The 23,988-nt window shown below is 44.2% G+C and overlaps 1 protein-coding gene and 1 long non-coding RNA gene across 7 annotated transcripts in view; one reads left to right on the top strand and one right to left on the bottom strand.

Moving 5' to 3' along the window:
* LOC140200009 (steryl-sulfatase-like) overlaps positions 1-23,988 on the top strand; it is a 142,210-nt gene that overhangs the window by 48,717 nt on the left and 69,505 nt on the right. For 3 of the 6 annotated variants that reach the window (XM_072262621.1, XM_072262622.1, XM_072262623.1), the window contains one exon: positions 12,391-12,512. In XM_072262621.1, the coding sequence (XP_072118722.1) occupies positions 12,391-12,512 (122 nt within the window). Of the gene's footprint in view, positions 1-12,390; positions 12,513-12,954; positions 13,067-13,471; positions 13,944-14,155; positions 14,287-23,988 lie in introns of those variants that run through there. The other 3 variants (XM_072262624.1, XM_072262627.1, XM_072262625.1) reach the window with 3 other exon arrangements.
* On the bottom strand, positions 1,201-13,602 carry LOC140200013 (uncharacterized). Its single transcript, XR_011886544.1, has 3 exons — positions 12,746-13,602; positions 5,658-5,811; positions 1,201-1,405 (listed from the first exon to the last, which is right to left on the bottom strand). It is a non-coding gene; the product is annotated as an uncharacterized lncRNA (long non-coding RNA).

Below are 23,988 nucleotides of genomic sequence, written 5' to 3'. Positions count from 1 at the left end.
TAGGCTAAATGATAGCAGCTATAACAAGCTATAGTTGCAGTCAAACTGCCTCAGAGTGCTCGGCCACATTGTTCCGTGAAACTCATGCTGAGAATGCAAACTCTAGGCGGCTTTTACAAGCAACATTAGGCTAGCTGTAATGCTATTTTAATGCTGTTCTAATGTTGTGAAGATGTTTCCCGTGTCAGAGGTGTCCTAACCATTCCAATTAAAGGTACATGTTTCAGACCTTTCAGGCGGCTTGAGACTGCAAGTAACTTGTGTTGGTCATATTGGTTTTACCTTCCCTTTCGCACAGCCAACCTGATGAATTGGGTCTTTTTTGTCACGTGTACTGAGGTACAATGAGAAACTTCGTTTTGCATGGCAACAGACAGATTAACAGTACATTTGTTTAGTACAAGGGAAAACTAACAGAATACAGAAAAGAGAGCCGAGTACGACACTGAAACAGGACCTTTGTTCCATCTAGTCCGTGCTGAACCATTTTAACTGCCTACCCTCATCAACATATACCAGGACCATAGCCCTCCATACCTCTACCATCCATATACCTGTTCAAACTTCTCTTAAAATGTTGAAATCAAGCTCACATGCACCACTTACACTGGCAGCTCATTCCACACTCTTGTGACCCTCTGAGTGAAGAAGTTTCCCCTCATGTTCCCCTTATACTTTTTGCTTTTCACCCTTAACCCATGACCTCTAGTTGTAGTCCCACCCAAGCTGAGTGGAAGAAGCCTGCTTGCATTTACCCTAACTGTACCCCTCATAATTTTGTATCAAGTCTCCTCTCAGCCTTCTATGTTCTAAGGAATTAAGTCCGAATCTTCTCAATGTTAACTAGGCTGGGTTACTTTGAACAGAATTCAGTTCCAACATGTCAGACTATGGCTTCCTTTTGTGCCAAGATGAAGTCACCTTCATGCGGAGAAACAATGCCTTGTATTCTGTCTGGGTATCCTCCAACCTGATGACATGAGTATCAATTTCTCCTTCCAATTTAAAAAAAAGTCCCTCCCCCTTCCCTCTTCTATTCCCCACTCTGGTGTCTTGCCTCTTCTCACCTGCCTGTTATCTCTCCCTGGGTCCCCTCTTCCATCCCTTTCCCCTAGGATCCATTTTCCTCTCCCATCAGATTCCTTCCTCTCCAGCCCTTTACCTTTCCCACCCACCTGGCTTCAACTACCACCTTCTAGATATCCTCCTTTTCCTCCCCCCCCCCCCGCCACCTTTTTATTCTGGCATCTTCCCCCTTCCTTTCCAGTCCCAGAGAAGGGTCTTGGCCCGAAACGTTGACTGTTTATTCATTTCCATAGATGCTGCCTGATCTACTGAGTTCCTCCAGCATTTTGTGTGCGTTCCTGTGGACAGAGAACAGTCTGTGGATTCCATCTGAAGAGACCTGAAAAATTAGATGGTGCAATTTGTATTTATTTATTTGTTTTTTATTTTGTTAATCTGAGTTGGTAAGAACAGAATTCACCACCCATTCTCAATTGCTGTAGAGAAGGTGCCTTTTTAATCTGTTGTTTCCTTTCTAGGGCGCTCTCATAGAGGTTTTGGCAAATGAATTCTAGGATTTAGATCCAATAACCATATAACAATTACGGCACAGAAACAGGCCATCTCAGCCCTTCTAGTCCGTGCCGAACTCTCACTCTCACCTAGTCCCACCGACCTGCACTCAGCCCGTAACCCTCCATTCCTTTCCTGTCCATATATCTATCCAATTTAACTTTAAATGACAACATCGAACCTGCCTCAACCACTTCTGCTGGAAGCGCGTTCTACACAGCTACCACCCTCTGTGTAAAGAAGTTCCCCCTCATGTTACCCCTAAACTTCTGCCCTTTAACTCTCAACTCATGTCCTCTTGTTTGAATCTCCCCCACTCTCAATGGAAAAAGCCTATCCACATCAACTCTATCTATTCCCTCTCATAATTTTAAATACCTCTATCAAGTCCCACCTCAACCTTCTACGCTCTAAAGAATAAAGACCTAACTTGTTCAACCTTTCTCTGTAACTTAGGAGATGAAACCCAGGCAACATTTTAGTAAATCTCCTCTGTACTCCCTCAATTTTATTGACATCTTTCCTATAATTCGGTGACCAGAACTGTACACAATATTCCAAATTTGGCCTCACCAATGCTTTATACAAATTCAACATTACATCCCAACTCCTATACTCAATGCTCTGATTTATAAAGGCCAGCATACCAAAAGCTTTCTTCACCATCCTATCCACATGAGATTTCACCTTCAGGGAACTATGCACCATCATTCCTAGATCCCTCTATTCTACTGCATTCTTCAATGCCCTACCATTTACCATGTATGCCCTATTTTGATTAGTCCTACCAAAATGTAGCACCTCACATTAATCAGCATTAAACTCCATCTGCCATCTTTCAGCCCACTCTTCTAACTGGCCTAAATCTCTCTGCAAGCTTTGAAAACCTACTTCATTATCCACAACTCCACCTATCTTAGTATCATCTGCATACTTACTAATCCAATTTACCACCCCATCATCCAGATCATTAATATATATGACAAACCACATTGGACCCAGTACAGATCCCTGAGGAATACCTCTAGTCACCGGCCTCCAATCTGACACACAGTTATCCACCACTACTCTCTGGCATCTCCCATCTAGCCACTGCTGAATCCATTTTACAACTTCGATATTAATGCCTAACGATTGAACCTTCCTAACTAACCTTCCGTGTGGAACCTTGTCAAAGGCCTTACTGAAGTCCATATAGACAACATCCACCGCTTTACCCTCGTCAACTTTCCTAGTAACCTCATCAAAAAATTCAATAAGATTTGTCAAACATGACCTTCCACACACAAATCCATGTTGACTGGTCCTAATCAGACCCTGTCTATCCAGATAATTATATATACCATCTCTAAGAATACTTTCCATTAATTTACCCACCACTGACGTCAAACTCACAGGCCGATAATTGCTAGGTTTATTCTTAGAACCCTTTTTAAACAATGGAACAACATGAGCAATACGCCAATCCTCCGGCACCATCCCCGTTTCTAATGACATTTGAAATATTTCTGTCAGAGCCCCTGCTATTTCCACACTAACTTCCCTCAAGGTCCTAGGGAATATCTTGTCCGGACCCGGAGACTTATCCACTTTTATATTCCTTAAAAGCACCAGTACTTCATCTTCTTTAATCATCATGCTTTCCATAACTACCCTTCTTGTTTCCTTTACCTTACACAATTCAATATCCTTCTCCTTAGTGAATACCGAAGAGAAGAAATTGTTCAAAATCTCCCCCATCTCTTTTGGCACATATCGGTCCACACTGATTCTCTAAGGGACCAATTTTATCCCTCACTATGCTTTTGCTATTAATATAACTGTAGCAACCCTTTGGATTTATTTTCACCTTACTTGCCAAAGCAGCCCCGTATCTTCTTTTAGCTTTTCTAATTTCTTTCTTAAAATTCTTTTTACATTCTTTATATTGCTCGAGCACCTCATTTACTCCAAGTTGCCTATATTTATTGTAGATCCCTCTCTTTTTTCGAACCAAGTTTCCAATATCCCTTGAAAACCATAGCTCTCTCAAATTTTTAACCTTTCCTTTCAACCTAACAGAAACATAAAGATCCTGTACCCTCAAAATTTCACCTTTAAGTGACCTCCATTTCTCTATTACATCCCTCCCATAAAACAAATTGTCCCAATCCACTCCTCTAAATCCTTTTGCATCTCCTCAAAGTTAACCTTTCTCCAATCAAAAATCTCAACCCTGGGTCCAGTCTTATCCTTCTCCATAATTATATTGAAACTAATGGTATTGTGATCACTGGACCTGAAGTGCTCTCCAACACATACCTCCATCACCTGCCCTATCTCATTCCCTAACAGGAGATCCAACACTGCCCCTTCTCTGGTTGGGACCTCTAAGTATTGCTGCAAAAAACTATCTTGCACACATTTGACAAACTCCAAACCATCCAGCCCTTTTACAGAATGGGCTTCCCGGTCAATGTGTGGAAAATTAAAATCTTTCACAATCACAACCTTGTGCTTACTACAAATATCTACTATCTCCTTACAAATTTGCTCCTCCAATTCTCGCTCCCCATTAGGTGGTCTATAATACACCCCTGTAAGTGTCACTACACCTTTCCCATTCCTCAATTCCACCCAAATAGCCTCCCTAGACGAGTCCACTAATCTATCCTGCCAGTGCACCGCTGTTATATTTTCTCTGACAAGCAATGCAACACCTCCCCTTCTTGCCCCTCCGATTCTATCACACCTGAAGCAACGACATCCAGGAATATTTAGTTGCCAATCACACCCCTCCTGCAACCATGTTTCACTAATAACTACAACATCATATTTCCAGGTATCAATCCATGTTCTAAGCTCACCCACCTTTCTTACAATGCTGCTAGCATTAAAATAGATGCATTTAAGAAACTCTCCACCCCTTACTCTCTGTTTATCATTAATGGAGCAAACAACTTTGTTATCTATTTTTTCCTCCTCCCCTACATCTTCGGTCTGAGTGCTCGCGATCTCTGTCCCCTGCCTATCCTCCCTCACACACTGTCTACTAGCTTTCTCTATTTGTGAACTAACCACCTCTCTGCTAGTCTCTTCAATTTGATTCCCACCCCCCAACCATTCTAGTTTAAAGTCACCTCAGTAGCCTTCGCAAATATCCCCGCCAGGATATTGGTCCCCTTAGGATTCAAGTGCAACCCGTCCTTTTTATATAGGTCACACCTGCGCCAAAAGAGGTCCCAATGATACAAAAACTTGAATCCCTGCCCCCTGCTCCAATCCCTTAGCCGCGCATTTATCCTCCACCTCATTGTATTCCTACTCTCACTGTCACATGGCACAGGCAGTAATCCCGAGATTACTACCTTTGCGGTCCTTCTTCTCAACTCCCTTCCTAACTCCCTATATTCTCCTTTCAGGACCTCTTCCCTTTTCCTACCTATGTCATTGGTGCCACGACCTCTGGCTCCTCTCCCTCCCACTTCAGGATATCTTGGACGCGATCAGAAATATCCCAGACCCTGGTACCAGGGAGGCAAACCAGGGGTCTCTGGACTGCGTCCACAGAATCGCCTATCTGAGCCCCTAACTATCAAGTCCCCTATTACTACTACCCTCCTCTTCCTTTCCCTATCCTTCTGAGCTACAGGGTCAGACTCTGTGCCGGAGGCACGGCCACTGTTGCTTCCCCCGGGTAAGCTGTACCCCGCAACAGTACTCAAACAGGAGTACTTATTGTCAAGGGGCACAGCCACTGGGGTACTCTCTAGTACCTGACCCTTCCCCCTCCTAACCGTGACCCACTTGTCTGCCTCCTGTGGCCCTGGTGTGAGCACCTGCCTGTAACTCCTCTCTATCAACTCCTCACTCTCCCTGACCAGATGAAGGTCATCGAGCTGCAGCTCCAGTTCCCTAACACAGTCCGTTAGGAGCTGCATCTCAGCGCACCTGGCGCATTTATGGACGTCCAGGAGGGTGGGAGACTCCAGGACCTCCCACATCCGACACCGAGAACAACAAGCTGCCCTCACACTCATACTTCCTCCCATTTCCTCAAATAACAGGAAAAAATGTAAGCCAAACCCACTTTGCCTCACCCGTTTCTGCCTAAGCCCGTTGAGCCAAAGCCCTTAGGCCTCCACTCTGCAGCCCACAAACGACGCTGCCCGCTGTATAAGGCTGTGTTCCTTTTAAATCTTCCCGCTTCACTTTCCGACGTCACACGCCTGCACAGTCCAGCCTCTCTGAACTCTGATGAGAAAAAAAAACGAAAAATTCAAAATGGCTTCCGCCGTACTCCCGCTCTGACTTTCAGACTTCCTTCTCCGAATGATAATGAAGGGAAGGCGTTGCATGAGGGAAAATGTCTTTAGCCAGCGGCTGGAAAATCTATGGAATTCACTGCCACAGCCAACTATGGTTGGCCAAGCCGCTCATCATTCCGCGCCGTGTTGTATGATGCATTTTCTTTTTACAGAAGTGGTTTGCCATTGCCTTCTGGGCAGTGCCTTTACATGATGGATGAGCACCTTACTTCTCCTTTAGTAGAGATGTATCCCCACCTCGCCACCCAGAAGTCAGAAGGTATTTTTAAAGTGGAGGTTGATGGGTTCTTGATTAGTAAGGATGTAAAAATAACATTACGGGGAGAGGGCAGGAGAATGGGGTTGAGAGGGCTAATAAATCTACCATGATGGAATAGCGGAGAAGACTCGATGGGCCAAATGGTTTAATTCTGCTCCTGTAGGCACTCCCATGCATCTGTAGTTCCTGTCTTGGTGGCAGACAGCAACAATGTGAGCATTTGAAAGATGCTGTTGTTGTCTTGACCTAAAACGTTGACAATTCCTTCCTCCCCCACAGGTGCTGCTTAACTTGCCAAATTCCGCCAGCAATACAGCATGAATATAGGCTTTGTCTTATCTATCCATGTCGACCACACTCTCTACCCAGCTAATCCAAACTTTGCGTCTTCAGCCCATGTCCTTTAAGCTCTCCCCTTTGTGTACCTCTGCTTCATTTTGGACTCTTCCAGACTAGGGAAAGGACTGTTACCATCCTCCTTATCTATGCCCCAATCACTTCTTCTGGTTGCTTGTTCCACGTTAGCATAATGGTTATTAGCATAACACTTTAGTAGCAGCGACCCGGGTTGAATTCACACCACTGCCTTTAAGGAGTGTGTGCGTTCTCCCTGAGGCACCATAGCATTCACCTGGGTGCTTCCGTTTCCTCCCACGGTCATAGGACGTACCAGTTGGTAGGTTAGTTGATCATTGTAAATTGCCCCATGATTAGTCTAGGGTTAAATTGGGAGCTGCTGAGCGATTTCTCAAATGCACTGTATGTCAATAAAAATATATATAAGACCAGAAGACAAAGGAGCAGAAGTCGGCCATTCGGCCCATCGAGTCTGCTCCTCCATTTTATCATGAGCTGATCCATTCTCCCATTTAGTCCCACTCCCCCGCCTTCTCACCATAACCTTTGATGCCCTGGCTACTCAGATACCTATCAATCTCTGCCTTAAATACACCCAATGACTTGGCCTCCACTGCTGTCCGTGGCAACAAATTCCATAGATTCACCACCCCGTGGCTAAAAAAATTTCTTCGCATTTCTGTTCTGAATGGGTGCCCTTCAATCCTTAAGTCATGCCCTCTCGTACTAGACTCCCCCATCATGGGAAACAATTTTGCCACATCCACTCTGTCCATGCCTTTCAACATTCAAAATGTTTTTATGAGGTCTCCCCTCATTCTTCTAAACTCCAAGGAGTACAGTCCAAGAGCGGACAAACGTTCCTCATATGTTAACCCTCTCATTCCCGGAATCATTCTACTGAATCTTCTCTGAATCCTCTCCAACGTCAGCACATCCTTTCTTAAATAAGGAGACCAAAACTGCCCACAGTACTCCAAGTGAGGTCTCACCAGCACCTTATAGAGCCTCAATATCACATCCCTGCTCCTATACTCTATTCCTCTAGAAATGAATGCCAATATTGCATTCGCATTCTTCACCACCGACTCAACCTGGAGGTTAACCTTAAGGGTATCCTGCACGAGGACTCCCAAGTCCCGTTGCATCTCAGAACTTTGAATTCTCTCCCCATTTAAATAATAGTCTGCCTGTTTATTTTTTCTACCAAAGTGCATAACCATACACTTTCCAACATTGTATTTCATTTGCCACTTCTCTGCCCATTCTCCCAATCTATCCAAGTCTCTCTGCAGACTCTCTGTTTCCTCAGCACTTCCGGCCCCTCCACCTATCTTCGTATCATCAGCAAACTTAGCCACAAAGTCATCTATCCCATAATCCAAATCGTTGATGTGCAACGTAAAAAGAAGCGGCCCCAACACAGACCCCTGTGGAACACCACTGGTAACCGGCAGCCAACCAGAATGGGATCCCTTTATTCCCACTCGCTGTTTCCTGCCAATCAGCCAACGTTCTATCCATGTATGTAACTTGCCCATAATTCCATGGACTCTTATCTTGTTAAGCAGCCTCATGTGTGGCACCTTGTCAAAAGCCTTCTGAAAATCCAAATATACAATATCCACTGCATCTCCCTTGTCTAGCCTACTTATAATTTCGTCAAATAATTGCAATAGGTTTGTCAGGCAGGATTTTCCTTGAAGGAAACCATGCTGAGTTCTGCCCATCTTGTCATATGCCTCCAGGTACTCCGTAACATCATCCTTGACAATTGACTTCAACAACTTCCTGACCACAGATGTCAAGCTAACAGGTCTATAATTTCCTTTATGCTTCCTTGCCCCCTTCTTAAATAGCGGAATGACATTTGTAATCTTCCAGTCCTCTGGAACCATGCCAGAATCTATTGACTTTTGAAAGATCATTGCTGATGCATCCGCAATCTCCACAGCTACTTCCTTCAGAACACGAGGGTGCATTCCATCTGGTCCGGGAGATTTATCTACCCTTAGACTATTCAGCTTCCTGAGTACTTTCTCTGTCGTAATTGTGACTGCGCGCACTTCTCTTCCCTGACACACTTGAGTGTCCGGTATCCTGCTGATGTCTTCCTCAGTGAAGACTGATGCAAAATACTCGTTCAGTTCCTCCGTCATCTCCTTATCTTCCATTACAATTTCTCCAGCATCATTTTCTATCAGTCCTTTATCTACTCTCACCTGTCTTTTACTCTTTATATACTTGAAAAAGCTTTTTAGTATCCTCTTTGATATTATTTGCTAGCTTCCTTTCATAGTTCATCTTTTCCCTATTAATGACCTTCTTAGTTTCCTTTTGTAAGCTTTTAAAAACTTCCCAATCTTCTGTCTTCCCACTAATTTTTGCTTCCTTGTATGCCCTCTCCTTTGCTTTAACTTTGACTTCTCTTGTCAGCCATGGTTGCATCCTTTTTCCATTCAAAAATTTCTTCTTTTTTGGAATATATCTGTCTTGCACCTTCCTCACTTCTCACATAAACTCCAGCCAGGGACCGACTTTCTCAAACACCCCTATCTCCTGGCCACTTATCAGTTGTTTGGTAGCAATTGACAACACCTATCAAACTCAGAAAGCGAAGAATCCTGCCAAACCTGTTGGATTTGTCTAAGAGGCATTATTCTACCAATTTATTCATTTCCTTCCATTGTCAAAATGCTGATAGCAGAAATATAATACGGGTTGAGCACCCCTTATCCAAATAATTTGGGCCAGAGGTTGGATTTTTTTTTGTATTTTGAAATATGTAATGAGATAGCTTGGGATCGTCATCATACCACCCGCCCCCACCCTCCCCAACTCTGAATTTATGTGCTGCTGGTAAGCAGTTTTTGTCTTAAACTTGTTTATCGCACATTTACCGAGGCAGCTATTCAATTTATTGTATTTTCATCAGTGATCTCAGCAAGCCCACCAATGAATTTCTCTGCTGCTTCATGATCAACAGATATTTTATGACCACAGATCTTTAAAAATTTAAAGCCTTGCCTGTCTTAAATTTCTGTAACCAGTCTGAATATTCACAATTATTTTCAGTACATCCTGATAAATCTTTGCTTGTTTCATGATCAGCGTACCATTAAGCAACATATGTTCATTCCAGTGCTGAATGATCCACTCTTTTAGTACACTATCCAGATCTTAATGTTTCCACTTAATGCCGTGCTTTCCTATTTTTCTTTAACTTCTGTTCATTACATATCTGAGGTCCCTTCCTGGATTTGCCTGTGATGTGCATTGCCCGGGAGCCTTCCCAGCACCTTGTGGAATTTTCCATTTGTGACATCATGTCAGCACTCAAAAATGTTGGATTTTGGAGGTTTTCAGATTTTGGAATTTTTGGACAAGGAGTTCTCAACCTGTATCAGCACTGTTCCACGTTTATCTCCTGAAACCACAGCTGCTTGCATACAGCTACACAGTTCGCCTCGAAATACAGTGCAAATGTATTTGTTAGAGTGAGTTTTTATGGGTAGATTATTTGCTTACACTTAAATGACTTTGGCCACCAGACTTCTATTTGACAAAGTACAGTGGATTGAGTCCACAACAATGCACTTCCTAAAATGATGTGAATACCAGATGCTTCTGGCACCGTAGTTTGACCTGATGCTGTAGTTTTGAAGACAGTATTATCTATACATTATAAATATTAATTGTCCTCTATGTTAGCACATAAAATGCCAAATAAATGTATTGTGGATTTAATTGCATTCCTAAAGGCTGTGGATACCAACCCAGACATGTTGGTGTCGGAAGGAAAGGATGGAGTTAGGTGGTGTGATATTTTGTATGTAGCTTCAATAGGGAGCATTGTCTATAACTTTTTAAGTAGCGATTGCCTTTGTGTTTAGCACATAAATATCGGGCCCACGTTGGGCTAGCAGACCTTTCTACCGAAAGCGTCTCCGTCTGTATGATGCCTGCTGTACCTTGTGTCGAATAAAGAAGCTGCTTTGTATCTACCAGTGACTCTGTCTCTCCGCTGATTTCATCCATGCTACAACAGTATTAACAATAATACACGCTACCATTTTGTTTAACAAACAACAAAGAAAGTTTGAAGTGCATAGTTATAAAGTAATACAGCACAGAAACCAGCCCTTCAGCCCACCTCGTCATTGCTGACCATGGCAGGAACAACAGCTATGTTGGTCACCGTCTTATCGAATGGCAGCATAAACACGAGAAAATCTGCAATGCTGGAAATTCACGCAACACACACAAAATGCTGGAGTCCTGACGAAGGGTCTCGACCCGAAACGTCGACTGTGCTTCCTCCTACTGATGCTGCGTTCCACCAGAATTTCGTGTTTATTGAATGGCAGAGCAAGTTTCAAAGTTGAAAGTAAATTTATTATCAAGGTGCGTGTATGTCACCATGTACAACACAGAGGCTCATTTTCTTGTGGGCTGTACCTCCTGCCCAGTGGGAACTGTGAGACAATGAAGTGGTTCGGGAAGTAGGGATCTGTGATGATAGATGTTGCCTTCTTGAGGCAGCACTTCATCTATCTGGTACCAGTGGTGTGGAGGGATGTGCGAGCTAAGTCCACCACCCTCTGCAGCTGCTTGCATTCCTGTGTGTTTGAATTGTCGTACCAGACATGATGCAACCAGTCAGAATACTGGCCACAGTTCACCTGCAGATGTTTGTCAGTGTTTGATAACATGGTGATACTTTGGCCTGAGTCCAATACTCTCTACAACTTCGTTACATTCCTGTGAATTTGAATTATCAAACATCAGGATCAACTTTATCTGTCATTACATTTACGTGGAATTTGCAGTGGTGGGCTGCTCAAAGTGTGCCATACCAAAAAAAAAAACATTTAACAATTACAAAGAATACAAAATTATATAAAAATAAGGTTAGATGTTCAATTGTGGATATGGAATAAAATACCAGCATGTATTCACCGTACTATGCAAAAGTCTCAGGCACCTGTATACAGCTAGCTAACTTTTGCACAGTACTGTAGTAATTTTATATTTTGCATTCTACTGCTGCCACAAAAAAAAAGTATCATGTCATTTGTGAGCGATGATAAACCTGATTCTGATATGGGTCTGTATTGTGGACTGAGAGTAGGAAGGGGGCAGGGAGAGGGGAATCATGGTTGGGAAAAGGGGAAAGGAGCAGGGAGGGAGTGAGAAGCACCAGAGAGACATTCTGTAATGGTCAATAAACCAATTGTTTGGAATCAAATGCTCTTGGCACTCCTTCTCTGCCTCCTGTCCCACACCCCTCCTGCAGTGCTCCAGCCTTGCCATTCCCAACATCCTTTGCTCCCGCCAGATTTAGAAAAGCACTCTGCTCCACGTTGACAAATACAGTACTGTGCAAAAGTCTTGGGCATCCTAGCTGTCTACAGTATCTATGTGCCTTAGATTTTTGCACACTGTACTATGTAAACAGCATTATAAAGTGTGGTTTAAAGTGGTTGCCGTGCAGTGTAATGATGGGTATAATAGATGGGTGGGGTGGTGGGGGAAGAACTAGAATTAGATTAACTGCCTTGAGGACAAAATATTAAGATGGTGTGAAGTTTTTGTTTTAATCACGTTCCAGAAGGATAGTGTTCACAGAGATGTTTCCTGCCCACTTCTTTGTCCTGGGCACATTCAAGTCCTGCAGTGTTGGTAGACTGTAGCCAATGACCTTTTCTGCTGACCTGACAGTTCATTGTATTTTCCCTACATTGTGAGAGGATGTTGCACTGAACCAGACAGTAATGGCTGATGCACTAAGGCAATGCATTATGGGTATTGAAGTAAATTCTAGATGCTTTCTCAAAAAGAAACCATTCTCTTGTAAACCTTGGTAACGTCTTTCTTCCCCTTTTACAGGACCCCTCATATAGACAGCCTGGCAAAGGATGGAGTGTTGCTGAGTCACCACATAGCTGCGTCCTCTCTCTGTACCCCAAGCAGAGCTGCCTTTCTGACAGGCCGATACCCAATCAGGTCGGGTAAGTACACTTGCAGCTAGGGTGAGGCACCATCTCTGAACAAGGAACCTCCTGCTAGAAGAAGGTCATTGGGAGCATTAAGCCAAATTGGAATTGGTTTATTAGATAGATAGATATACTTTATTGATCCCGAGGGAAATTGGGTTTCGTTACGGCCGCACCAACCAAGAATAGAGCATAAATATGGCAATACAAAAACCACAATCAATCAAACAACAAAAAGCAAACTATACCAGATGGAAATAAGTCCAGGACCAGTCTATTGGCTCAGGGTTGACCCTCCACGGGAGGAGCTGCAAGTTCGATGGCCACAGGCAGGAACGACCTCCCGTGATGCCCAGTGTTGTATCTCGGTGGAATATAGCTGGAGTCCAACAGCAAAAAGTTCAATATCCGGTCTACAACCACGTTCCTCAATCGTAATATGACCCGGATTGCACCATCTGTTGTTAACCAGAACAGTAAGCACCCAACTCCCTTACGCTTACCGCTCTCAGTGCACTTCTGGTCAGCCCGAATGGTCTGGAAGTCCTCCATGGAGAAGTTTTGATCGGGTATGTCCTTGTGCAGCCCCGTTCCAGTAACGCACAGAACTCTGCACTTCCGAAATGTTCTCTGACGCCTGACAAGCGCCGTGAGCTCGTCCATTTTATTACTCACCGAACTCGTCTTCTCCATAAGTCTCTGTTTTCTCGACCCGGTCCTCTTTCCTCGACTTTGTGACCCCCCTCTGCATCCTCTGTGTGTTTTCCTCCAGATTTCAGCAGGGGTGTCCGCCGCTCTGCTCGCTAAACCGGCCGGCATAAGCGCAATCAGCTGGTCCCTGGAATAAACAATGCGACCATGCTTCTGTCCCGCGTGTCGGGATGTAACTATTTCCAGTGCTAAAAATCCAAATAAAACTCTCTCTACCAGCATTTTAGAGAGGGTGCAGCTTAGATGTGTTACCTTGAAAAAAAACAAAAAGTAACGTAAGTTAAAAAACAAAAAGTAAAAAGTAAGAATCCAATCGGAACAGCTGTTACAGGCTGCAAGCGCGACTAGCGCATGCGCACTTCACGATGTATCGCGATGCAGTGAAAAGCCTGACTTGCAAACTCTTCATACAGATCAGCTCATTTCACAGTGCAAGGTAGTACAAGGTAGCACTATAACAGACCACCATTGTGCACATATACAAGGAGCGCTGTCGCGGGAAAGCAGTATCCACCATCGGGGACTCCCACCTCCGAGGCCATGCCCTCATCTCGTTGCTGCCATCAGGAAGAAGGTACAGGAGCCTCAGAACCCGCACCACCAGGTTCAGGAACAGTTACTACCCCTCAACCATCAGCCTCTTGAACCAAAGGGGACAATCTCACTCACCCCCAACGCTCAACTATTCCACAAGCTATGGACATACTTTCAAGGACTCTCCACATCATGTTCTGGGTATTTATTGTTTATTTATTTTTTTGTATGTATGCAGTTTGTTGTCTTTTGCACATTGATTGGTCGTCTCTGCTGTTGCGTGCGGTTTTCATTGATTCTGGTGTGTTTCTTTGTGTTTACTGCAAATGCCCACAAGAAAATCAATGTCAGGTTAGTATATGGTGACATAAATGTACCTTGATAATAAATTTACTTTGAACTTTTGAATGTAGAATAGACACAGCAGATTCTACAGATGCTGGGAATATCGGCTGGTGATCAGTGGATTGAGGAATGGTAAAGGAACATGAGCACAAAGACCCAGGTGGAAAGAGGAAAGGATGGAGTTACGAGGTGGAGGCAGGTGGGTGATAGATGGAGGTAAACAAAAAAAAAGGGGGCATATTGAGCCAATTGGAAGGAGGAGAGGGTGAGAAAGAGACAGCCTGAAGGATGATCAACAAGAATCATCAACACTACCTGTGCTGAATGGTGATTATGGGAGCCATGGGGGGGAGGCGTAGAGTAGGTGGAGCCAGACTCGGTGAGGCAGGGTGGGGGTGGGTGTGGGAGGTGGTTTGATGGAACAGATGGAGCAGGGAGAGGTCTTCACCAATGTCTCATCTCTATTGCCTTCATCGCACTCCTAAATGAGCGGTACCACCACCTAGGACTGAGCTCTGATTCCAGACTCCACAACTAAGAATATTCTCCTTTCATTCAGCCTGTCAAAGTCTTAGGAACATTTATAAGTATCAATGGGATCTTTACTCTTATTCTCAAGTCCACTCCCATATTTTCTTACAATATAGGCAGCCATTCCACCCATCGAGAATCTGCCAGCTCTCAGAGTAATACCATTAATCACCTTTCACCCTTAACCTATGTCTTCTAGCTCTGGTCTCACCTAACCTCAGTGGAAAGGCCTGCTTGCATTTACCCTGTCTATACTCCTCAAAATATTGTAGACCTCTATCAAATCTCCTCATTCTCCTACACTCTAGGAGGTAAATTCCTAACCTATTCATCCTTTCCCTATAACTCAGGCCCTCAAGTCCCAGCAACATTCTAGTAAATCTATTCAGTTTAACCATTTATCAGCCCTGAAGAAGGGTCTCGGCCTGAAACTTTGACTGATTATCCCTTTCCGTCAATACTGCCTGACCTGCAGAGTTCCTCCAGAATTTGCTTTGTGTTACTTAACAAACTTATAAATTTTCTCTGCACTCTTTCAATCTTATTGATGTCTTTCTAAGTGACCGGAACTGCACACAATACTCCAAATTTGGCCTCACTTTTGCCTTGCACAACCTCAACATAACAACCCAACTCCTATAAGCAGTACTATGATTTATGAAGGCCAACATGCCAAAAGCTTTCTTTCTGACCCCCTCTACCTGTGATGCCACTTTCAAGGAATTATGGACTTGTATTCCCAGATCTCAGTTCTATCACACTCTTCAGTGCCCTGGTGTTCACCCTGGTTTGTCCTTCCAAAAAACAACACCTTCACTTTTCTGAATTCCATCTCTTGTCCCCATTCCTGAGAGATTACAAATTTTATACGATAAAGGCATCCATTAGTCTTGCGAGACCATGGATCTGCGCCTGGAAAGTCTTCATTCTCCAGGGCGCAGGCCTGGGCAAAGTTGCATGGAAGACCAGCAGTTGCCCATGCTGCAAGTCTCCCCTCTCCACGACACCAATGTTGTCCAAGGGAAGGGCATTAGGACCCATACAGCTTGGCATCAGTGTCGTCGCAGAGCAATGTGTGATTAAGTGCCTTGCTCAAGGACACAACCCGCTGCCTTGGCTGGGGCTCGAACTCATGACCTTCAGGTCGCTAGTCCAATGCCTTAACCACTTGGCCACGTGCCCAACTTTTATATGAATACAAGCATAAAAAGTAGTTCCAAGCAGCACATCTACTTGTATTGACAAGTTGACAGGAATTTCAAACGGCTAGGTCTTGCTTGACCAAACTCTTCAAAGATTTCAGCTGAGGATGTCCAAGGTTATGTCACATTACCTCCAATATTATAACAGATTAATAAATGACGTCAAATTGAACAGAGTCAAGGGACAAGCAGCAGAATAGATGGCACAAAACACAGGGTCAGGGTAAAGGGCAGTGTTTCTCAATAACAGACAGTGGGAAGTGGGGCTTCATAAGAAACACTGTAAGCCCATAAGATGTTGGAGCAGAATTAGGCCATTTGGCCCATTGAATCTGCTCCGCCATTCATAATTATAGAGTCATAGAACACCACACAGGCGCTTTGGCCCATCTAGTCTGTGCCAAGCCATTAATCTGCCTAGACCCATCGACCTGCACCCAGACCATAGCACTCCACACCCCTCCCATCCATGTACCTATCCAAATTTCTCGTAAATGTTGAAACCAACCCCACATCCACCAGTTGCGCTGGCAGCTCGTTCCACATTCTCACAACCCTCTGAGTGAAGTGTTCCCCTCATGTTCCCCTTAAATTTTTCACCGTCCATCTTTAACCCATGACCTGTAATTCTAGTCTCACCCAGCCTCAGTGGATAAAGCCTGTGTGTGTGTGTGTGTGTGTGTGTGTGTGTGTGTCTATGTGTGTGTATGTATATATATGTGTGTGTGTGTATAAATATATATATATATATATATATATATATATATATATCCTATCTATCTGTACCAATCATTACATTATGACTGATTTATTGTTCTTCTCAATCCCATTCTCCTGCCTTTTATGACCTTTGATACCCTGACTAATAAAGAACCCATCAACTTCCACTTTAAATCGTTAAATATACCCAATGACTTGGCCTCTACAACTGTCTGTCGCAATGAATTCCACAGATTCACGACCCTCCGGATTAAGAAATTCCTCCTCATCTCTGTTCCAAATGGACATCCCTCTATTCTGAGGCTGTGCCCTCTGGTTCTAAAATCCCCACTATAGGAGATATCCTCTATACATGCACACTATCTGGACTTTTCAATATTCAATAAGTTTCAATGAGATTTCCTTCCCACCCCCACCCCCCATTGATCTAAACTCCTGCAAGCATAGGCCTAGAGCCATCAGTTGCACCTCGTATGTTAATCTTTTCAGTCCTGAGATCACCCTCATGAACCTCCTTTGGATCTCCAATGCCATCATATCTATGCTTAGATAGGGGCCCAAAACTGCTCACAATACTCTGAGTGCAGACTGACCAATGCCTTATAAAGCCTCAGTATTACCTCCTTGCCTTTATATTCTAGTCCTCTCGAAATGCATGCTAACATTGCATTTCTCTTCCTCACCACTCCTCAACCTACAAATGAACCTTCTCTTCTCTCCCCCCACCCCCAATATTTCTCCATCCTCTGACTAAACAAACATCCATCAACCTCTGGCTTAAATATACATAAAGACTTGGCCTCCACAGCTGCCTGTGGCAACAAAGTAAACAGATTCACTGCTCTCCGGCTAAAAAGAATCCTCCTCATCTCAGTTCTAAAAGGAGAGAATTGCCTTTATCTTGAGGCAATATCCTTTGGTCTTAGACTCTCACACCATAGGAAGCATCCTCTCCACATCCACTCTATCAAGGCCTTTCACCATTCGATACATTTCAATGAGGTCACCCCTCATTCTTCTGAATTCTAGTGAACACGGGCCCAGAGCTATCAAATGCTTTTCATATGACAAGCCGTTTAGTCCTGGAATCATTGTCATGAATCTCCTCTGAACCCTCTCCAATTTCAGCTCATCCTTTCTAAGATAACGGGCCTAAAACTGCTCACAATACTCGAAGTGAGGTCTCACCAGTGCTTTATAAAGTCTCAGCATTACATCCTTGCTTTTATATTCTAGTATTTTTGAAATGAATGCTAACATCCCATTTGCTTTCCAAACCACAGATGCAACCTGCAAGTTAAACTTTAGCGAATCCTGCACAAAGGGTATCTTTTCTCCATTTAAAAAACAGTCGACCCTTTCACTTATACCAAAGTGCGTAACCATAGACTTCCCGACACTGTATTTCACCTGCTGCTTCTTTGCACATTCTCCTAATCTAAGTCCTTCTGTAGCCTCTCTACTTCCTCACACCCTGGTGTGTACAACATCTGGTCCTGATGTCTGATCTACCTTCAGACATTTCAGTTTTCCAAGAACCTTTCTAGTAATGGTAACTTCACACACTTCATGACCCCTGACATCTGGAACTTCCACCATCCTGCTAGTGTCTTTCACAGTGAAGGCTGATGCAAAATACTTATTCAATTTGTCCGCCATTTCCTTGTTCCCTATTACTATCTCTGCAGTACAGTTTTCCAGCAGTCTAATATCCACTCTCACCTCTTTTACACTTTATGTATCAGAAGAAACCTTTGGTACCCACTTTAATATTATTGGCTACCTTACTTTTGTATTCTATCTTTACCTTCTTAATAACTTTTTTAGTTGCTTTTTGTTGGTATTTAAATGCTTCCCAATCCCTTAATTTCCCACTAATTTTTGCTCTATTATGTTGGCTTTGACTTCTTGTTAGCCTCAGTTGTGTTATCTTGCCTTTAGGATACTTCCTCTTTGGGATGTATATATCCTGTTCTTTCTGAATTGCTTCCAGAAATTCCAGCCATTGCTGCTCTGCCATCATCCCTGCCAGTGTTCTTTTCCAATCAATTATGGCCAATTCCTCTCTCATGCCTCTATAATTCCCTTTACTCCATTGTAATATTAATAATTCTGACTTTTGCTTCTCCCTCTCAAATTTCAGGGTGAATGCGATATATTATGAATACCTCCCCTAGGGGTTCTTTTACCTTAAGCAATCTGATCAATTCTGGTTCATTGCACAACACCCAATCCAGAATAGCTAATCCCCTAGTGGGCTCAACCACGAGCTGTTCTGAGCCACAGCACCAGACTCAATGTCAGCGATCTGGTCACTGGCTCCCCCCGGTAGTTTATCCCCCCCCCCCCCTCAATAGCCATCATCATGGCTCCATCTGTCTAAGTAGACAATGGAGGCGCCCATTCCGGGGTGCAGACCTGAGCGATGAATATGGAGATCCCAGGCTGCCCAGACATCAAGGCCCCCCTCTCGGACTCGCGGATGTGGTCCAAAGGAATGTGAAGCAGTACATTTGGCATCAACTTGGCTGCAGGAGCTGCCGGGAGGTGACATGATACGTCATCCAACCATGTTAGGGGCTCCACTCCGGATTTGTGTAGGGTTTACTCCTTAGCCTTCTCTTCTCCCAAAGATACCCACAAGGCAGTGGGATCCGTAGCCCTGGATAGGGGCCCATACCGGGTACTGTCAGCCGGAGCCAGCTGAGCCCAGGGCTCGTGTAAAGGAGGGTCGTCACGCCCTGTAGTAGTGACATATGTAATTATGTACATTGACTGAGGAGACTGAGAGTGGGAACAGAGTAGGGAGAGGGGAATCATTGTTGGAGGAAGGGGTAGGAGGAGGGGAGGGAGTGGGAAACACCAGACAGACTTTCTGTAATGATCAATAAACCAATTGTTTGGAATCAAGTGACCTTGCCTAGTGTTTTGGGGCTAGGTGTGTCTATATCCACTTCATCACCCCAGCACTTCTCTGCCACCTGTCCCACACTCTTCCCATGATGCTTCATTCTCACCATTCCCAACATCCTTTGCTCCTGTCAGATTTACAAACTCACTCTCCACCCCACGTTGACAAGTACAATATTGTACAAAAGTCTTGGGCGCATACCCTTGAATATATAAGAAAAATTGTAATCAAAACCATAATTTTGCGTGTGAGGGTTCGAGGACACTATGTGGGTGGGTGGGAGAGTGGAATAGGGCTTGTTTCACTGATGTTGTTCTCTTGTTTGTTACATTCTTCTTTGTTGTTCATCGGAGCATTGTAACTTGCTAGAGATGTCGTCATCATCATCATGTGCTGTGTCATATGATGTGGGCAATCATGCTTTATCCATGACCATGATTGTTCTTTGAAAATTTTTCTACAGAAGTGGTTTGCCATTGCCTTCTATTGGGCAACGTCTTTACAAGACAGATGACCCCAGCCATTATCAATACTCTTCAGAGATTGTCTGCCTGGCGTCAGTAGTCACATAACCAGGACATGTGATATGCACCAGCTGCTCATACGACCATCCACCACCTGCTCCCACGGCTTCATGTGACCCTGATCATGGGGCTAAGCAGGTGCTACACCTTGCCCAAGGGTGACCGGCAGGCTAGTAGAGGGAAGGAGCTCCCTACACCACCTTTAGTAGAGACGTATCTCAATCCGCCACCCAACATTGCAATACATCATTAAAGAAGCTATAAATTACAATAAGAAATCTAATTAATTTGTGGATAAAAGAAGGGAGAGATGTAATGAGATAGTGTTTATGAGTTCTTTGTCCTTTCAAAAATATGGTGGACATTGAACCCAAATGTGAGTCTTCAGGCTCCTGTACCACTTCTTTGATGATAGCAATGAAAAGAGGGCATGTCCTAGGTAGTGGAGGTCCTTAAAGATTTAAAAGATGAGTAATTGGAAGATAAAAATGTGGAAGGGACAAAGGCTCCTGGAAGTCCAAATACAGAGATTCCCAAAGGGTTGCCACACAGATCTATAAGATTTTCTTTTAAAAAAAAGAACTAATCATGGACACAAGAGATTCTGCAGAGGCGAGACACACAAAACGCTGGAGGAGCTCAAATACTCAGATCACCAAAAGAGCTTTTAAACCTGCTGAAAGGTTTTGAACAGCTGAGTGAGATAACGTCTACTTGTAAGAACAAGCAATACTGAAAAATGGGCCAGATGCCAGGAAACCAGAGAGGAAGTTCAGAGTGCTGAGGGGGAGAATCACCGCGACAAAGTGCTACAAGTGAATCTGCTGTGAGATCTTTGACTTCCTCTTCAGGAGACCACAGTCAGTGCAGATCGGAAAGAACACAGCCTCCTCACTGACAATCATCACAGGCATACCTCAGGTTTATTATGCTAACGTGTGTCGTGGTTGCTACTTGGCAGCAGCAGTACAGTGCAATATATTTTTAAAAAAACAGTCTGCAGGCTATGGCACTCAGGGACTTGGGCTATATTTTGTTTTATGACTGCTTTTCTGCGAACATAATCGTATATGCTCAGTGTGGCTGTTTGCACAGTGTTTTGCATCTTGGCCTCAGAGGAATAATGTTTTGTTTGGCTGTGATCATATGTATGGTTGAATGATAATTAAATTTGAACATGTTACATAGTTGGATGCATCAGCAAGGGAAATGAGGCTGAGTACAGGGCTACGGTAGGAAACTTTGTCACATGGTGTGAGCAGAATTATCTGCAGCTTAATGTGAAAAAGACTAAGGAGCTGGTGGTAGACCTGAGGAGAGCTAAGGTACCGGTGACCCCTGTTTCCATCCAGGGGGTCAGTGTGGAGATGGTGAAGGATTACAAATACCTGGGGATACGAATTGACAATAAACTGGACTGGTCTAAGAACAGTGAGGCTGTCTACAAGAAGGGTCAGAGCTGTCTCTATTTCCTGAGGAGACTGAGGTCCTTTAACATCTGCTGGACGATGCTGAGGATGTTCTACGAGTCTGTGGTGGCCAGTGCTATCATGTTTGCTGTTGTGTGCTGGGGTAGCAGGCTGAGGGTAGCAGACACCAACAGAATCAACAAACTCATTCGTAAGGCCAGCGATGTTGTAGGGATGGAACTGGACTCTCTGACGGTGCTGTCTGAAAAGAGAATGCTGTCTAAGTTGCATGCCATCTTGGTCAATGTCTCCTATCCACTACATAATGTACTGGTTGGGCACAGGAGTATATTCAGCCAGAGACTCATTCCTCCGAGATGCAGCACAGAGCGTCATAGGAAGTCATTCCTGCCTGTGGCCATCAAACTTTACAACTCCTCCCTTGGAGGGTTAGACACCCTGTGCCGATAGGCTGGTCCTGGACTTATTTCATAATTTACTGGCATAATTTATATATTACTATTTAACTATTTATGGTTCTACTACTATTTATTATTTATGGTGCAACTGTAACGAAAACCAATTTCCGCCTGGGATCAATAAAGTATGACTATGACTATTGAATCTTTGGACACTATCTCACTTTTTTTTACAGTAGTTTTTGCACGATTTTTAATCTATTCAATATACGTATACTATAATTGATTTACTTGTTTTTTTATTATTATTATTTTTATTTTATTATTTTTTTCTCTCTCTGCTAGATTATGTATTGCAGTGAGCTGCTGCTGCCAAGTTAACAAATTTCACGTCGCATGCCGGTGATAGTAAACCTGATCCTCAATATAATCCAAAACCTTGAGTTCATGAATGTTACAGCAGTCCGCAGTTGAACCCAACACAGCCTGTTCTCTACCAAGTAAACACCAGTGGGCTGTACTGACTCCAGCCACACCGACCCCAGCACTCCAGCGGAGCGCACAGACTCCAATTCCTCTCTTGTGGGCGGCTGCGAATAGGCAACGCTGCGGCCCGAGGCCCAGTCCTTGCCACGACTGAGGCCAGACAGCCCACCCCCCCACCCCCCGCACTGTCCGCCGATAAATTTGTGAATTGGACCCAGAGCACTGCACGTCAACAACATCTAACGGGGCCTTGCAATCACAAGAAAAATGATTAAGATTAGATTAGATTAGATTATGAGGACACGCAGTCCTTTTATTGTCATTTAGTAATGCATGCATTAAGAGATGATACAATGTTCCTCCAGTATGATATCACAGAAATACAAGACAAACCAAGACTAAAAAAACTGACAAAAACCACATAATTATAACATATAGCTACAACAGTGCAAGCAATACCGTAATTTGATAAAGAACAGACCATGGGCATGGTAAAAAATAAAGTCTCAAAGTCTCTCGAAAGTCCCATCATCTCACGCAGAGGGGAGAAGGAAGAAAAACTCTCCCTGCCATGAGCTTCCAGCGCCGCAAACTTGCCGATGCAGCATCCTGGAAGCACCCGACCACAGCCGACTCTTGAGTCTGTCCGAAAACTTCGAGCCTCCGAAGCCAGCCCTCTGACACCAAGCACCATCTCTGCCAAGCGTTTCGACCCCGGCCCCGGCAATAGGCAAAGCTGAGGATCTGGGGGCTTCCCCTCTGGAGATACTTGATTGCACAGTAGCAGCGGCAGCGAAGCAGGCATCTCAGAAGTTTCTCCAGGTGTTCCTCCATGCTTCTCACGTCTGTCTCCATCAAATCAGGATTGTGCATGGTACCTACTTAACAAATACCGATATCATTTTGGAGCGGCCGCTGATGATCGGCCGCTGTTAGATTGCGCGTTACCTTCGCGCACCGACTCTGCCAACGCGCCTCTGGCGCAGGCAGCAGCACGTTCCATGTCAAGTCCCGCTCGTTCAGGTTATCCGCCAATGAGCAACACGCTGATGGGGTAGGCCTGCAGAGCTCCAAGTTCTCAAAGTCCACCGGGGCCTTGTGATCACGAGAAGCATGCCTGCAAAAGACAGCTGCACATCTGGCTGGCCCCATTGAAGCTGCTGCGCCTGAGCGCGTCGCCACCTTACCATTGTCTCACGCTCCACAGTGAACTTCATCTCACAAGTGCCCCGCCCTTCCATCAGCCTGAGAAAGCCACTTTCCATCCAGCTTCTCGCCCTCTGCCATCGGATTCTGAACCGTCCATGAACGCTACCTCACTGTTTTGCTCGCTTTTTGCACTGATTTTTATAAATTTCTTATTGTAACTAATATTTTTATGACTTGTGCTGTACTGCTGCTCTGAAACAATGAATTTCACAACGTATGTCAATGATAATGAACCTGATTCCGGTGACAGGTGCATGAAAGAGGAAGCTAGGAGAGAAGGGAGCAGGTTATGTTGATGTTGTAAGAGGAGCCAGTGTGGCCACTTTATTAGGTCCACCTGCTTGTTAATGCAAATATCTAATCAGCCAATCACATAGCAGCAACTCAATGCATAAAAGCCTGCAGACATGGTCGAGGGTCAATTGTTGTTCAGACTAAACAACAGAATGGGGAAGAAATGTGTTCTAAGTGACTTTGACCTTGGAATAAT

Source organism: Mobula birostris, chromosome 7 (genome assembly GCF_030028105.1).
Source record: "Mobula birostris isolate sMobBir1 chromosome 7, sMobBir1.hap1, whole genome shotgun sequence".
NCBI lineage: Eukaryota > Metazoa > Chordata > Chondrichthyes > Myliobatiformes > Myliobatidae > Mobula > Mobula birostris.
This window is presented reverse-complemented; position numbering and strand designations above follow the sequence as displayed.